This window comes from Caretta caretta, chromosome 12 (assembly GCF_965140235.1).
Source record: "Caretta caretta isolate rCarCar2 chromosome 12, rCarCar1.hap1, whole genome shotgun sequence".
NCBI classification, from domain to species: Eukaryota; Metazoa; Chordata; order Testudines; family Cheloniidae; genus Caretta; species Caretta caretta.
Window position 1 is genome coordinate 7,904,257 of NC_134217.1, and position 15,329 is coordinate 7,919,585.

At 42.2% G+C, this 15,329-nt stretch overlaps 1 protein-coding gene across 4 annotated transcripts; it reads right to left on the minus strand.

The window, feature by feature from the left end:
* Nucleotides 1–308: 308 nt before the first annotated feature.
* Nucleotides 309–14,580, minus strand: ARL2BP (ARF like GTPase 2 binding protein). 4 transcript variants are annotated; one of them, XM_048816617.2, is made up of 8 exons: nucleotides 14,439–14,580; nucleotides 13,007–13,058; nucleotides 9,287–9,348; nucleotides 7,599–7,705; nucleotides 6,205–6,290; nucleotides 4,833–4,929; nucleotides 4,312–4,383; nucleotides 309–4,028 (listed from the first exon to the last, which is right to left on the minus strand). In XM_048816617.2, the coding sequence occupies exons 2-8, from the start codon at nucleotides 13,045–13,047 to the stop codon at nucleotides 3,930–3,932; spliced, it is 564 nt and encodes a 187-aa protein (XP_048672574.1). In that variant the 5' UTR covers nucleotides 13,048–13,058; nucleotides 14,439–14,580; the 3' UTR covers nucleotides 309–3,929. The 4 variants fall into 4 exon arrangements, with proteins under 4 accessions (XP_048672574.1, XP_048672576.1, XP_048672575.1 ...); XM_048816619.2 differs by lacking the exon at nucleotides 14,439–14,580 and adding an exon at nucleotides 14,090–14,339; XM_048816618.2 differs by lacking the exon at nucleotides 4,312–4,383 and having other exon boundaries at nucleotides 14,439–14,579.
* Nucleotides 14,581–15,329: the final 749 nt, after the last annotated feature.

The following is a 15,329-nucleotide window of genomic DNA, read 5'->3' on the forward strand; positions in this document are numbered from 1 at the left end:
ATCATCCTGGCTTTCCTTTGATATACTTTGCTTGTTCAGGGTTTGTTAAAAGCCTAAACATAGTTTGGGCTACTTTCTCACTTACAGGGAAAATAGCTAAACGTTCTTTTCCTACCTGTTTAGACCAAGCTCTTGTCGTTCTTCTTTATGCAGTTGACTCCGGCTCTAAACTAATTCCAAGTTTCAGGATAAAAATACCAAAAAACCCCTCAAAAAAGATAAAAACTCTTTAGAGACAAATAACTATGCATTTGTTTGAGGAAAGAAATTCTAAACTCTGAAAAGTAAATCAGACTTGCATAGAGATATTGCATTTGTATGTAAAAATTTAATTTGTTTTTAAAAAGCTCTGCATGCGAGATAAAATCAGAAAGTCTAGTTACATGCATGTTGTAGAGATGGACAATAATGAAGATGCTAGAGTGTAGGAAACATGCAGGGCAGAAACAGGCAAACACACTGGGCAGAAACTGTACTCATGGGAACAGGGAGTAAAAATAAGAAGTATTAGATCCCAGTGGTGCCCCCACTGAAGTCTGTGGGGTTTTCCCCTTAAAAAATGTGACAACAGGATTGGGAATTTAACAGCTAAACTATAAAAAAGGCTTGGATCACAAACATGCTAAACTTTAACATAGGTTTAGCTCAGCATTTATATAGGAGTACCACATGAAGACTGTTTAAATCAACAGAAGTAATACGTATAGACTAACATGCACACAAGTAATACATATAGACTAATCAGCGCTCATGACTACAACCATAGTTCTCTGCATACAACTAAACCAGCAAAACTGCAGATATAAACACTAGTTAGTTTTCTATTGCCCTTTTACCCAATGCACTAATTATAAAGGCTAGCTAAAAAATGGATTGGGCGAGATTCGAGTGTAAAGTTCACAATACAGATATACCAGAAAGGAGGAGGGAAAGGAAGCCCACACAAGTTGCGTTACAGACAATGAATTTAGCTACTCTGGCATACAGTGAACACTATAAAATTCCACATCCAGATAACTACCTTAAGCTGTACCTTATAGACTCTGACATTACAAGTTACCGAGCTATAAAATCACTATATTTGGAGAATTGTTTTGAGATGCTCATTTCCATCATTGCAAATGACGAATAATCTGAGCAGTGGTAACAATAAAGGAATAAATACTTTTCCCCCTCATCCCAAGTTCAACTTCAAGAGCATTCACATTTGTAACTTTAATCAATTATTTCAATTCAACACTGAACAATGAATTGTTAAAAATGTTTCAGTATGATTCTTTTAAAATTTGACAAAACCTACTCCCAGTACAAAAACAATTTCAATATAATACATGTGTAAAAAGAGGATAGTGACAAAAGAATTCTAGCCCATACACTGAAATGAAAAGAATAGTCTGATTCAAATCTTCTACAAGCACTGTCTTTAGACGATAAGTATTTTCTTTAGAGACTGAACAAGCTTTCCCAGCAGTTGGTCCAATAGATTTTTAGGCTAGCTGGGAGAACTGCATTCAGCCTGGACCAAACATTTAACCTAAAAGAACCTCTCTCATCTCTTCCCAAAGTACCTGTGTGGTCTTCAGTGGTGGATTATGTACCCCTGGGAAAACACTGATCTTTATGGTAGAGATGGTACAAGGCAACACCTTGTAACAAAATGGGAAATGCAGACATCTTTTGAAGGCAGAGCGTAGGCTGGTGTAAGCGGTCATTGTTATCAATGGAGCTATGACAATTTACACCAGATGATGCTCTGCCCTCACATCTTTACTTTGATCCTGCAATTGGATCTACGTGGGCAGACACCAAGCCTACACACAGTCCCACTGACTTCATTATATTGAGCTTCACCACAGGGCTCTGTCTGCAGGATTAGGAATTTATCTTTAAAACTATTATACTGCAACTAATATCTTTAACAAATGTCCACACATTACACTAGCATAGTATTAAAAAGTGATTCAATTTAGCCTTTCATTGCAAAGAGAATTAAGTTTAGCTTGTTTGATGTTCAATAAAGTAGAAAGCTAATACAATTACTTTTAATCAAAAAAGCATTCAAAAGAAGCATTTGGGCTAATGCAGTTCCTTCTCTACGGCACAATCACAGAGATTTCTACGTAAAAACTACTGTGAAAACAACAAAGGATTCCTTTTGTGATTTTAAGATTGCTTCAGGGTGCGGATTTTCCAAATCAAATCTGAGATCAGTAAATAGTTTATTGGAAGAGTTACAAAACCCTGAAGGGGAAGGCTTTTAAAAAGTGAATGTGTGGGAGGTTAACAGAAATACTAGGACAACCTCCAACAGCTGAACTGCAGTCTTATAACACCACACTGGAAATTTAAGCTCAATGAAGTTATTTACTACTGTATTTTTAGAGTTAGAACAGGCTAAGACACTACAGTGGTTCCATAGTACTGAAAGTGTCTACTCTACAAAAGTAGAGGAGTTTGAAAAGATTTGTGGCCAGACCACATTATCATATAAACATGGTTTATGCTTGCCTGTGTGGATAGGAATTTTTTTGTAACCATGTCAGAAAACTGTGTTTTAACTTCAGGGTGAAATCCCAGCCCTTTTGTAATTAATGGCAAAACTCCCATTCACTGTAATACAGCCAGGATTTAACACATAAAGAGATTAACAAGTTTTCCATCGGCACAGCCGAAACACCAGCACATTATAACAACATTGATCTGCCATAGCTTTGGTCTGTCTACTAGGCTCTTCTTAGAAGCCTCCTAGTGGTATGGGCTGCACTGGTACCAACGATGGGATTTCTCCTACTGCTCACAGAAGATAGATGACATGGTGCTAAGAACATCAGGACCTGAGCTCTGTCTACATTAGCGCTCCCCTTGACACTACTGGCTAGTGTGGCAGCATCCACAGTGGTGCAACAGGGGGAGGTTCCGTAAAGAAGTCTATTGTAGACAGTTAACGAGTACATCTCTACTAGCAAATTTCTAATGTGTTTTTCAGTTGTCAGTGCAGCTGCTCAGCTGCTACCAGTGGTGAAAGCTCCAGTATGCACTGGGCACAAGCACTTTAACCAGCATGTCATCTGGGGAGTTATATGATGTGGTAGTAAAAATTCCTGTGCTTGATCTACAAGACACCTTGTACCTTGGTAGCACCCATGCTGCACCGCTGTGGAAAAACAAGGTAAGAAAGTTCCTAATGTAGGCAAAGCTTATGTTTTACAGACATATTTAACCTGGTTAGTTCTCTAATTTAGTTGGCGCCTACATGCCAAGCTGAACATCAGAGCTCTGCAAGTTCATCAGAGTGAGACTGGGTATCTGCCCATTGGTGGATCCTCTCCTTGCCCCCCCAACAATTACCACAGAACCGAGAAATTCTCAAGCTAAAATGTGTGCAAAATATATTCTGCATATGTCACAACTTATTCTTCCCTACAGACGACCTTCCAAGCATACTGAAAAGTTATTTTTCAAAAAATGAAAGGTACTGTGAGCGTGGGAAATCAGAGGTGGTGGAGCTGTAACCATCCTACCCAAAAAAAAGGTTAAATGATCATCCATGTTATTACAGTCTTGTGGGTTTTCTCTTTAAGTTTACATTTCTGGAGAGTGACATATCTGGGTTGTAATTTTAACCAATAGGAAACACATATATAGTTCCATTTACTGAACTCCTTGGTACAGAATCCAAATTGGTCGATGCGTATATATTATCGGTGTATTGAAATCCATTATTCTGGAATGGCTGGAGTTATTTTCTTTTATGATCACTCAATACTAACAGGTTTCAATACTAACAGTAATTCACAAGAGCAGTTTAGAGGATCAGGCCTAGTGAAATGTAGTGAGGCAATCAGCTTCCATTACCACTGTAATCCTTCACTGCCTGTAGTGTTTGGAATGTCCAAATGAAAGAAGCAGCCCTCATCTGCAGCTGTGAACTAGTGTCGTAAACTGTTCTGAGAAGACGACATTGAGGACTTGCTTAAAGATGTTACCACAAACCCGCTGCTTAAATCCAGACCTCGACCTTCTTTTTCCTAAAAAGTGGGGGGAAAAACAACCCTCAGCTCAGTAAAGTTTCAAAACAAGCAGGCTTTCAATCTTAACAGATTAAGTAGGCACATTATAATTGGTATTATTAGCATTCTGCTTACCATACCAAATATAGTACCACACCTTGCAGCATAATTCCACAAGTGCACATAATTGGCTTCTGGGATCTGTAAAATCTACAGCTGAGCCTCCCTTTTCTCCCACTCTTATTTGTGGATGAATCCAGAAACTAACAAGGGAATATGGGGGCTGCTGCTGTGTAAGTACCTTGGCTGATGTTTTCCCAGCTGTGGGTAGACTTGGCACAGCTAAAATCAGTGTGCTCTCTGCTGGTCTGGCCTAGGAAAGAAACCCAGTCAGGATGCCTTCTCTCTCCTACTTACCACTTTGGGGGTGGGAAGGTGGGTAGAAAACCCCCAGACGCAACCAGCACGGAGAAAAAGGGAAACTGCAGTACAACCACTGCAAGAGCCAATGGATGGGACTTTAAAAACCCCAAACAATGAAAGGGTACTAGAAAGATTCTGTATTCAACAATGCAGAAATGTACATCACAGGAATTTCACCAGCTAGCCGCTTCATGCAGGTTTTCTGCAAGAGTTATCAGATCGGCTTTTCAAGCCTATTAAACAGCTACACCATGAGGGCCATTTGCCTTTTGATCCTCTATCTCTTGAACGCATGTGGTCACCCGACGAGCTAACACTGCCTTTAATGCTGTAATGCAGGAGCCATACAAAAGCAGTTACCACTGTGCTAGTTAAAATAGAACAACCCAAAATACTTACAGCTCTGTAATCCAAGAACATTTCTTTGAATGCCAGAAAATCAGTAAATGTGAGAAGCATGTCAAATATATCACCTGCCATCTCGTCTTTGTGCTGTCTGTAAAGTGGGAGATTTGTAGGTTTAACATAGTTGTGAGACATGACATCAGATTTTAAAGGCACTTGGAGGTCAAATTTAGTACACAATGTAAGTAGTGCAAAATCAAGATTTAAACAAGACCAATAGGAAGGTATTTAAAATTCTAATGTAAAACAGCTTTATTAAACAAAACCAATCCCCTGTAGTGTCTGCAATACAAACATCGCAACGTTCTATCTACCTAAGGTTTTCATACAGTTAAGTTTATCCCCTAAATCCAGAGAGACCTGAGTATTGCACCAGTCGAAAGAAACCAGACAGTGAAAGATTGGTAATTTAAAAGGAGTAAAGCTTGATTCGTCAACATTTTCATTGCCTGAAATAAGAGAAATGCTAAAAAAAAAAAACAAGTGAAAAATCTTAGAGTTTTAGTCCTTTTAATTATTTCAGGCATTGCAAGTAACAAAGGAGTTATTCACTTTAACTGAACTTTAAGTAGATTGTCAGTACACATCCACTTTCATAGGACTTATTCTAAGCAATTAAGATTCTCCTAATATTATTGAAAAGCCCTGTTCCTTACATTGATGGATGGTCTAACCATACTACTGTACTTTCATGCAAATTTCTTGATGCTTTATTCAAATATTTGAAGCAGTTTTAGTCCTTTTTAGGAGTCCATTTCTAATAGCATTTGATTTTCTTATTCAGCAGAAGAAAATATGTTCCTTTAACAACTTCATTCTCCACATAATTAAGCTAAAGCTGAACAGCAGAAATTACTTTAAATTGAGAGTAACCCTCCAACAATGTCAACAGAAACTTTTCACCAAAACTGAATTACTCTTTGCATTCTTTTATAAAATAGGGATTGGGGTAAAGCCATTTACTGAGGCTGTTTCTGAAAGCCTAAGTACAGAAAACCTAGTGGGCTTAATGCAAGTGGCCTTTTAACCCCCAGGGAACTGGCTTCGAGTCCTGAATTGGGGAATAAGAGAAATCAAGTTTAATGGTCTCGTTCTGGTCCCCATTTCTGCATATCACAAACCTTCCATACATTTTGGCACAACATTTCAAGTCAGAGGCCTAGAATAGCAGGGGATGGTGGAGGTGAGGATGGAGGTGAATTAGCAGAATTGTATAGACAAACTCACATTTCCTTTTTTAAACAAGAATCCCTTCCACAAAGGGGAAAAAAAATAATAAAAAAAATCAAATCCTAGTTTGGTCCCAGGTACAAAATGGTTAATACAGAGAAAAGCACAAGAAAAATACCCCAAACCAAAGACTTACTGTAATGACATGGTGAAAGCAGCCATACTAAAACCAGGAATCCTGTCAAGTAGTTTTTCTTCTATGTATTTCTCTACTAAGCAGATCTAAAAGAGAGGACATCATCATAAATTCCACATGCTGACTTGATAAAGGAGTGTGGTGTTCTCAGATTCCTACATATTATTCTCCATAGGCTTGTCTTCATTAGGTAAAATGCATCACAAATCCCATTGAAAGTGCAGAAAGTTCTAGCCAACGTTTGTCCAATGCTTTGCAATACCACCAAAGAGCCATCGTTAAGCATGTTTGCAAGAACAGGTTGTAGCAGTAAACAACCTCTACTTGAAACCAGTACCTGAAACTAATGTTAATTAATTTTAAGGAACTGACAACTGAGCTCCTCTAAACAATTTTTGTGGCCTTCAACCACTTTTTTCTGACCCTTTTAAAGATATTTTGTTTCTCCAGTTTGTACAGAAACCATACAACGAAGAAAACTAACTATACAGAGGAAATAGTGAAACTGATTTTACATGGTGCTGTCAAATACATTAAGCAAACAAACAGAAAAAAAAACCCCAGAAGCTATTATTTTCCTTTAAGCTCAGTTATAGTAATCTTGTGTGTTATTTACAATAGTGGGTACAAAAAATTAGACTGAAGTGATTTTCAACTTGACAGCATCCCTTTAATGATGATTGGTTCGGATTATACTGTATAGTAACAGAAACAAATACTACACAAGTCTTAATTTTCATAGTGTTTTGTCCCACTTCCTTTACTGACCTCTATGCAATAGAACTTCTACCAATTCACTAGGGAAGAATGCAGAATGTATCAAATAATTTTTCCCTTAATTGCTAGCTAACGTATCAGTCAAACTACAACCAGACCCCAAATGAGGGGGATATAAAGTATCATGCTTCAGAGTCACTAATAGAGATTAGGAGGAGACCTTCATGGGGGACAGATATTCCCAAATCTGCCTACTGGTGGGCTTCTTGCACCTTCCTCTGAAGCATCTATGGCTTGGCACTGCCAGAGACATGAGACAGGACTAGATGTTGAATCCAGTACGACAATTCCTATGTTCCTATTGTACTAATCTAAATACAACTATACCCCACACAGTGGCTGCCTAAACCAACCTTCCATCCAAAAGGCTTAAACTGTTCTCAAACACTTGTAGAAGATTCCTTGGCGAAACAGAAAAAAGTATTTTGGAACTCCAGAATATTTTTGGTTGCTTGCAGGCTATTGCTATACTTCAAAGACACCATAGATAATATTTTACATGTATTTGATTCTGATCAAACTTGTATTTTAAAAACAGAGGGGAGAAAAGAACCTAACAATGACCTTAAAAGAAAAGCGAAGCACTCTATGAGAAAAACCACCAAAAAAAATCTTACATATTCATTAAAAATAGAAGTGTAGATGAGCTTGTTTTCTTCTGTATCTTCAAATTCCTGGTAGTGTTTATCCATAAAGCTTCTTTGTATTAACTGGAAATCGTCATCTGAGCCACAATAAGTAAATTGCATACAGTTACATTCAATTTATCCACTCATTGCAAGACAGTAATCACATTCACTAATGGCCTGTTCTAATAGCTCCTACTGCTGGAGCATGGAACCCCGCACATACACACTTGGTCACAATAACAGCAAAGCTGTTCGTTGGGCTAGCTTTAATTTCTGACCAATCTATGAGAATATATGGAGGCTGCTAGCAGAGTAGGTGGTGGTGAAGCAAAGAGTGCTACAGATTCAAATTCTGCTTCAGCCAAGTCAGCTGGGATTACCAGGATAGCAGCATGTTGATCTATGTTGCGAATGCTGTACATTTAATGATGGAAAAGGATAGAATTTGCAAAAGGCAGCAAAACTGCTAGGGCACATACTCAAACAATCTACTTTTCTATTTTCAAGTAAAGATTTTCACATGTTCTCAATATTAAGGCAGTTCTTTAAAATTAACTTTTAATAAAGAGGCTGTTAGTTTTCAAACAATCAGGTTTTTTGTTCAGGTATGTGAGTTATCAGTGAACTTTTTTTTTTTTTAGAAGTATATTTTTCTTCCCTCCATTAGTTAAAAGACAATGGATTTTTCTTATCTCTGAAAATGAGTGCAGAAAGCTATAACCCTTAAAGGACAATTTTTGAGTCATCAATGAGTGAAATTGGAGGAAGGCAAAAGGGCAGGAAGTGGAACTTAACGTATCATAACAGGTGCAAATATAAATTACACACTGACACAGTGTTAAAATAAATCTGCACAAATCTAATCTTTTATTAATTAACCCACTCAAAACTGGTGAACTTGTGACCATTTCTCCAGATTCAGCTATACATATCACAAGGTGAGCAGCTGAGAGTGAAAAGAATAAAAAACTTTATGATCCCTTAGAAAGGTGTGTGAATAAGGAGGAAGATGTTAACCAGTCATCAACCTCTTCAAGTTAACACAATGAGTTCTCTTTTTCTCTTGGCATCTTGTAAATCCTCTTTATTCAACCCTGACCTCTTACTTCAAATTTCTCACTTGACGATTTAGAATCTTTTATCCTCCCAAGCCCACAGGGAAAAATGGTTGACTGCTTGTGGCATTCTTTCCTCCAATAGATCCTGTCACCTTAGGTTGTATGTGTGTAAGTTACTTGCAACAAAAAGGAAAACCAATTCGTTTACCCAGAGGATAAGTGGGATGTCATATGACATGGAGGGACAGACAGCAGAGAGGATGGAAAACCTTGGTTTTCACGTGAGAATTTATCAGGATCTTTATTTACCACAACTTTATCAATGAAGAGAGGGTTTCTAGTCTCCCAGTAGTGCACAGGGGAAAAGACACATGCTTCGAACCCATGAATACACTGTTGGGAGAACAGAAACCAAAAGGGTTTGCTGGAGATTTTATACTGTAATGCAAGTTTTGTGCTAATGAAAGCAAGGAATTAAAAATTCCAACTCATAGGACACACGGAGAAGGCAGAGGCACTGGTTTCTCCACACACCTCTGTCAGTGACGTTCAATCCTTATTTTGCCTATCAATATTTTTACTGCTAATTTTTAGGCACATCTAAATTCAGGAGCTTACCCATTATAATATCTTCTAAATACCCAACAACCGCATCAAATTCTGCATCTGAAGGAGAGGAGCTGATAACAAAGAAAGGAAAGATTAATTTTTTAATGAAAGCCGAAAGACAAATTAGCACAATAACCCAGCCTGCACATCAGAGAAGGGAATTATCTTCCAACTTAACATTATAAAAAAAAAGGTCATTGCACAGAAAACTTTACTTAATAATAAAAAGTTTATTCCTGTAACAGACATTAATCTCACTCGGTCTCCACTGTATACTAAAGGGGGGTAGTTACTTATTGGAAAGAACTGTTTTATTGGGTATCTTTGATAGTGTAATTAACCTCTTGGTGCAGAAGATGTTTAAAAGGTTTGTTCAGAGCAACAGTTCTCCACCTTTTCCATACCGTGACCCGATGTCACAACGAAGTTTCAGTACCCACCTCTCATCTAGCCATAAAAGGTGGTTGTAACTCTACTGGAACTGTTCAAGACCCATCTGTAGAGGACCATTTGGAGCACCCAGTCATATATTACCAGACTGAGTATCAGGGCACTGCAAGGATGTTTTGCGCCCTAGGCGAAACTTCCACCTTGCACCCCCCGCCGTCCTGAAGCACCCCCCCCCCCCCGCGGCAGCTCCCCACCACCCTGAAGCGCCCCCCCTGCAGCAGCTCCCCGCTGCCCCCTCTTCCCTCGGGGAGCCGTGCAGCAACTCCCCTCGGCCCAGCTCACCTCTGCTCCGCCTCCTCCCCAAGCATGCCGCCCCCGCCTCCCAGGCTTGCGGCGCCAATCAGCTATTTAGCGCTGCAAGTCTGGGAGGGAAAGAAGCAGAGCAGGGCAGCTCGCTCAGAGGAGGAGGAGGCAGCGGAGCAGAGATGAGCTGGGGTGGGGAGTGGTTCCCCTGTGTGACCCTCCCCACCCCCGTTACTTGCTGCAGGTGGCCCTCCCTGCGCCCCTCTGCCCCAGCTCACCTCCGCCTCCCCGGAGCGCACGTTTGACCGCCCCCAACCACTTGGCACCCTAGGCGAGCGCCTAGTTCACCTAGTGGTTGCACCAGCCCTGCTGAGTATATAGTGTAGCAAAGGTAAATGATGTAATTTATAGCAATTGTTAAATATTTCTCTAATGCAGTGTACCACACTGGGGGTTTAGAACTAAATTTTGTAATCCCTTAATCTAAAAAACATGGTGCTTCTGTTTTATAACAAAAACATATGCTCTCTTTCAAATGGACTCCTTTAAATGGAGAAGCACATTAGCAGCACTTCAAAATCTGGGTCCCTCTGGCAATGTTATATTGTACAATTTGTTCATAGATACCGAAGTCTCCCTGACCTTGGCATTTTAGGGATGAACTTTACTTAAATAAATTCTCTAGGGTATTAAGTGCCCAACAGGCTTTTCTCCAATATCAGGAATGCAAGCCTTGCTGCACATTCTTCTTCAACATATTTATCTTCACCCATTCAATGAAGGCCCCACTTAATTAATATACAAATTCCCCTCTGTGTCTCTCATGTGAAGAAGGATATTGCTTTAGACCAGGGGTGGGCAAACTTTTTGGCCCCAGGGCCACATTGGGGTGTGAAACTGTATGGAGGGCTGGATAGGGAAGGCTATGCCTCCCCAAACAGCCTAGCCTCTGCCCCCTATTTGCCCCCTCCCACTTCCCACTCCCTGACTGTTCCCCTCAGAACCTCCAACCCATCCAAGCCCCCCTGCTCCTTGTCCCCTGACCGCCCTCTCCCAGGACCCCCTGCTCCAAACCGCCCCCCCCCCGGGACCCCACCCCCTATCCAACCCCCAATGCTCCCTGACTGCCCCCCCGAAACCTCCACCCCATCCAACCACCCCCTGCTCCCTGTTCCCTGACTGCCCCCCGGGACCCTCTGCCCCTTATCCAACACCCCCCACCCCCTCTTACCATACTGCTCAGAGCAGCAGGAGCTTGCAGCCCTGCTGCCCGCACGGCAGCATAGCTGCGGGACAGGGGGGACAGCAGGGGAAGGACCGGGGGCTAGCCTCCCGGCCAGGAGCTCAAGGGCTGGGCAGGACAGTCCCGTGGGCCGGATGTGGCCCGTGGGCTGTAGTTTGCCCACCTCTGCTTTAGACTGTCTATTTACAAAAAAGCCTTTAAAATGATATTGCTCTTAGCAACAGTTCAGTACCTTTATCCACCAGTAATTCCACTATTTGGGCATTGGGATTCATCTTGTTTTAGGAAAATTTAGAATACTACCATCCTCATTTACTGATCAAAAGTGGCCATTGTTATGCCTTTGCAGCCCAGACAAAGATAACACAAATGAATGGCAGAATACATGATACAACACCAGAGGGCAGAGTGCCACAACAAGAGTAGCTAAAGCATTAGCATCATATTTATGGTTCAAGACAATGGGGTAATTGTTTCTCACTTATGCACAAAAGCAGGAGCAGTTCAGACCTAACTCCCATTCTTTTCTTTAACGCGAGTGATGGCTACACTGATGAAAGAAGAAACATCTTTGTCATTTTATTATAGCTTGTTCTAACATTGTTGAATTTAAGCTAACAGTTTAAACATTAGTTTTAGATTTGGTGTGGTAGTGAGTAGGGGAATTCTAATAATATTTTGTCCAGAAAATAATATCTGTATTTTCTACTCATTCCAACCACAGCACACAACAATTAATAATACCAGGGCCCGAAGTGCTGTGTAAGAATACATCTCTACATACATCACGCTTTTCAAGGAACACATTCAAATACAACTTCTAACAACGGTAAACTGGGTAGTAGAGAAAGTGAGACATATGGTGGGAGGGTCAGGAAGAGAAATTTTGAAGATACAGACATCCCTACAATTAAAGGGATCCTCAAAGTTATTAGGCTTCTAACTTCCATTGAAATCCATGGGGAGTTAGGTACCTAAATGCCTTTGTGGATCTGGGCCACAATGCTTATTTTGGTCCTTCAGTGAGGGGAATGTCTGGGAGAACAGCATGATCAAGGAGGGGTTAGCTTTCTGGGTATCAAGGGAAGGTTCAAGCAATTTTGAGTTCAATATTGCTTAAACTCTCACTTGTTCTTCCCTCTCTAGTACATCATATTGTTCTGAAGTCCATATTGTTCTTACATGAGTCTCTATCTTCTCATCAATATCATCTAACATCATTTTGGTTTTTTCCCCCTTTTCTATTTTTATTTAATTTATTTAGGAAGATTTAACAAGTTTACAAATCCTTACCATGTAAATATCAGAAACAAAACAATCATTAAACAGTTAGCTTTTGTTTCAAGAAACTTTATACAGGAATTTAGTCATCAGATCTTTCTATTTAATAAGGTGATACAAGATTACAAAGTGAGAATCTTTACAACCGCTCTGTCATTTCTAATGATTTTATTAAACTGAATGAAATCTTTATGTACACACCAGGCTGGTCCATCAAATTTGAATATTAAAAAAACTGAACAGGTATGCTGAGGTTTTTGCGCAGGTGAATACACTTTGAATTTTGAATAAAAGGTAACCAAATATATAAGCATGTATCTGTCTTCTGTCTATTTTGCCAGGCATATAATTGGCATGTTAATTTTTTGATAACCACAACCTCCCATATTTTTTTGAACCATTCCTCTAAAGTTGGGCTGTTATTCTTTTTCCAAAAAGAGGCTACAGTGGAGCTATTTTTAACTAGTAAAAATGTTATTCAAATGCTGATGTGTAATCTGGATTATACTTACATAGACACACCAAAGTTTTCCTCTTCTAAAGTCTCCATCATTTCTGCATCACCTGTTGCACCAAACAAACTTTTAGATAAGAATTAAAATGTTTCCTATATCAGCAATGTATTTATTTTTTAAACAATAGATTACTTTTAGCACATATACAGCGTAAATCTTCAAAGTTGTCTATGAACATTGACTAGTTAGCCATAAGACAATCATTAAATACAAGACCTGCATCTTGTAGGATTTTGTGATCTCATTTAGGCATTCTTCCACGACTACTGACTTCTCTGCTTCTCCTCTAATACTCTGAATCCTGTAGTAACCTTCGCTGACCATAGGAGAACAGGCCTACAGAAATTTGCTTAACCCAGGAAAATGGTTTCAGTTGATACCTGGCACCTCCACCCAAAGCATATACCACTGGCCACTGTCAAAGCCAGGATATGGGAACTAGATGGATCTTCGATATGATCCAGTCGGGAAATTTCAATGTTCTCATGTAGATTCCACCAGAGATCAGCCGAGGGCCAAGTCTCACAATATCAGCAGAAGCCCGTGATAGTACCTACATGTATTCTGACAGGTTTCAGAGTGGTAGCCGTGTTAGGCTGTATCAGCAAAAACAACGAGGAGTCCTTGGGGCACCTTAGGAACGAACATATTTGTTTTGGCATTAGCTTTCATGGGCTAAAATCCACTTCATCAGATGTATGGAATAGAAAATATAGGAGCAGGTATAAATACATGAAAAGATGGGCATTGCCTTACCAAGTTGGGGGGGGGGGGGAGACAGCGAGAATAGCCCACTTTAATTGAATTGTCTCGTTAGCACTGACCCCCACTTGGTAAGGCAACGCCGATCTTTTCATGTATTTTTACCTGCTCCTGTATTTTCCATGCATCTGAAGAAGTGGGTTTTTAGCCCACGAAAGCTCATGCCCAAATAAGTCTGTTAGTCTCTAGGGTGCCATAAGGAGCGCTCGTTGTTTTTACGTGTTTACTGTTCAATACATCCAGGGCGTTGAGGTCTGGGCAGATGCCCCAGGCCTGGTGAACCCCAAAGCACACAGCGAGCCCTACCCCAGGCCATACCTGGGTGCTGAATGGACGAGGTCTTTTCAAACCCAATTCCTGTCTCTGGCGGGCCTGGCAAGCGCAGGGGGGACCCAGCCGAGCCCGGGCTCGCTGGGCTGGGGGTCCCGGGGTTGTGCGGGGCAGGGGCCGAGCCCAGGCTCGCTGCGCTGGGGTCTCTCCGAGCTGTGCGGGCCGGGGGCACCCAGCCGAGCCCGGGCTCGGTGTGGGCTCGGCGCTGCACGAACCAGACTGGCTGCCGCCCGGTTAGAGACGCTCCCGCTGCTATCAGTCCTGGGGGAGGCCCAGGCCCAGGCCCGGGGTATCAGCCCCTCCCGCCGCGGGCGCCGCGCAGTCCACCCCCCCGTACCTGGCTGCCGAGGGCCGCCGCGCTCGCTGGGGCTGGCGAGGCCTCCCCATGGAGTCCGTTACCCACGCCCCGCCCTCCCGTCGCCTCGGCAACGCTCCCTTCCGTCACGCGCCAGCCCGGAGCCAATGAGAGCGCGAGGCTGGGGCTGCGCGGCGCGAGACGCCCGACGCGGCCGGGGAGGGAGCGCGCGCGTGTCGCTGCCGCGCGCGGACCCGGGGAGCCGGAGCTCGGGGAGAGGGTCACGTGCGGGGCCGGGCCGGGCCCCCGGCGCCACCCTCCCCCCCCCTCCCTTTCCTGCCCCCCCGGGCCCACGCAGGGTCCCCCGCTGCTGCGCCAACCCCCAGGCAAAGACCACGACCAGGGAGCGGGTGGCCCCAGGGCTGCCGAGGGGTCCCGCGGAGCTAGGGTCGCTGAGCCCAGCCTTTCCACGCTCCTGAGTCAGCTCTTCCCCCTCCTACAGCGATCGCCCGGATAAGAATAAGGAAGTTGCTGCTCATACTTTCTTGGGGGGAGGGAAATCAGATACTCACCTAATCCCACGACTCCAGGAGCTCAGGCTTCAGGGAAAAAAACACACAAGACTCAGTAAAATCACCAAGGTGAGGTTAGGTCTCCACTGCCACTTACTTTGGTATAACTTCTGCTGGCGCCGTAGCTACTTCTTCCCTGGGAGGTGGATTTATTATGCTGCCAGGAGAGCTGCCCTGATGTAGCACTTCTCCTGCAGACTAGCCCTTAGCAACACTGGCGATGACAGGGACATATTATGGGAGCAAGTTTTTTGCAGCCCCAAGGCAAGCAGCATGCCCTAGCAGGATAAGAAGGAATATCAAAATAGATATTTTTCAAAATAACCTTTTTAAGCAGAACACCAAGTAGCTTGCTTTTGGC

Coding starts and splice junctions, on each gene's coding strand:
- ARL2BP (XM_048816617.2), bottom strand. CDS start 13,047: ATGATGGAGACTTTAGAAGAGGAAAACTTTGGTGTGTCTAT. Junction 6,291..7,598: donor CTTCTATTTTTAATGAATAT/GTAAGATTTTTT, acceptor CCTCTCTTTTAG/ATCTGCTTAGTAGAGAAATA. Junction 4,384..4,832: donor TGTTCTTGGATTACAGAGCT/GTAAGTATTTTG, acceptor TTTCTTTCCTAG/GCCAGACCAGCAGAGAGCAC.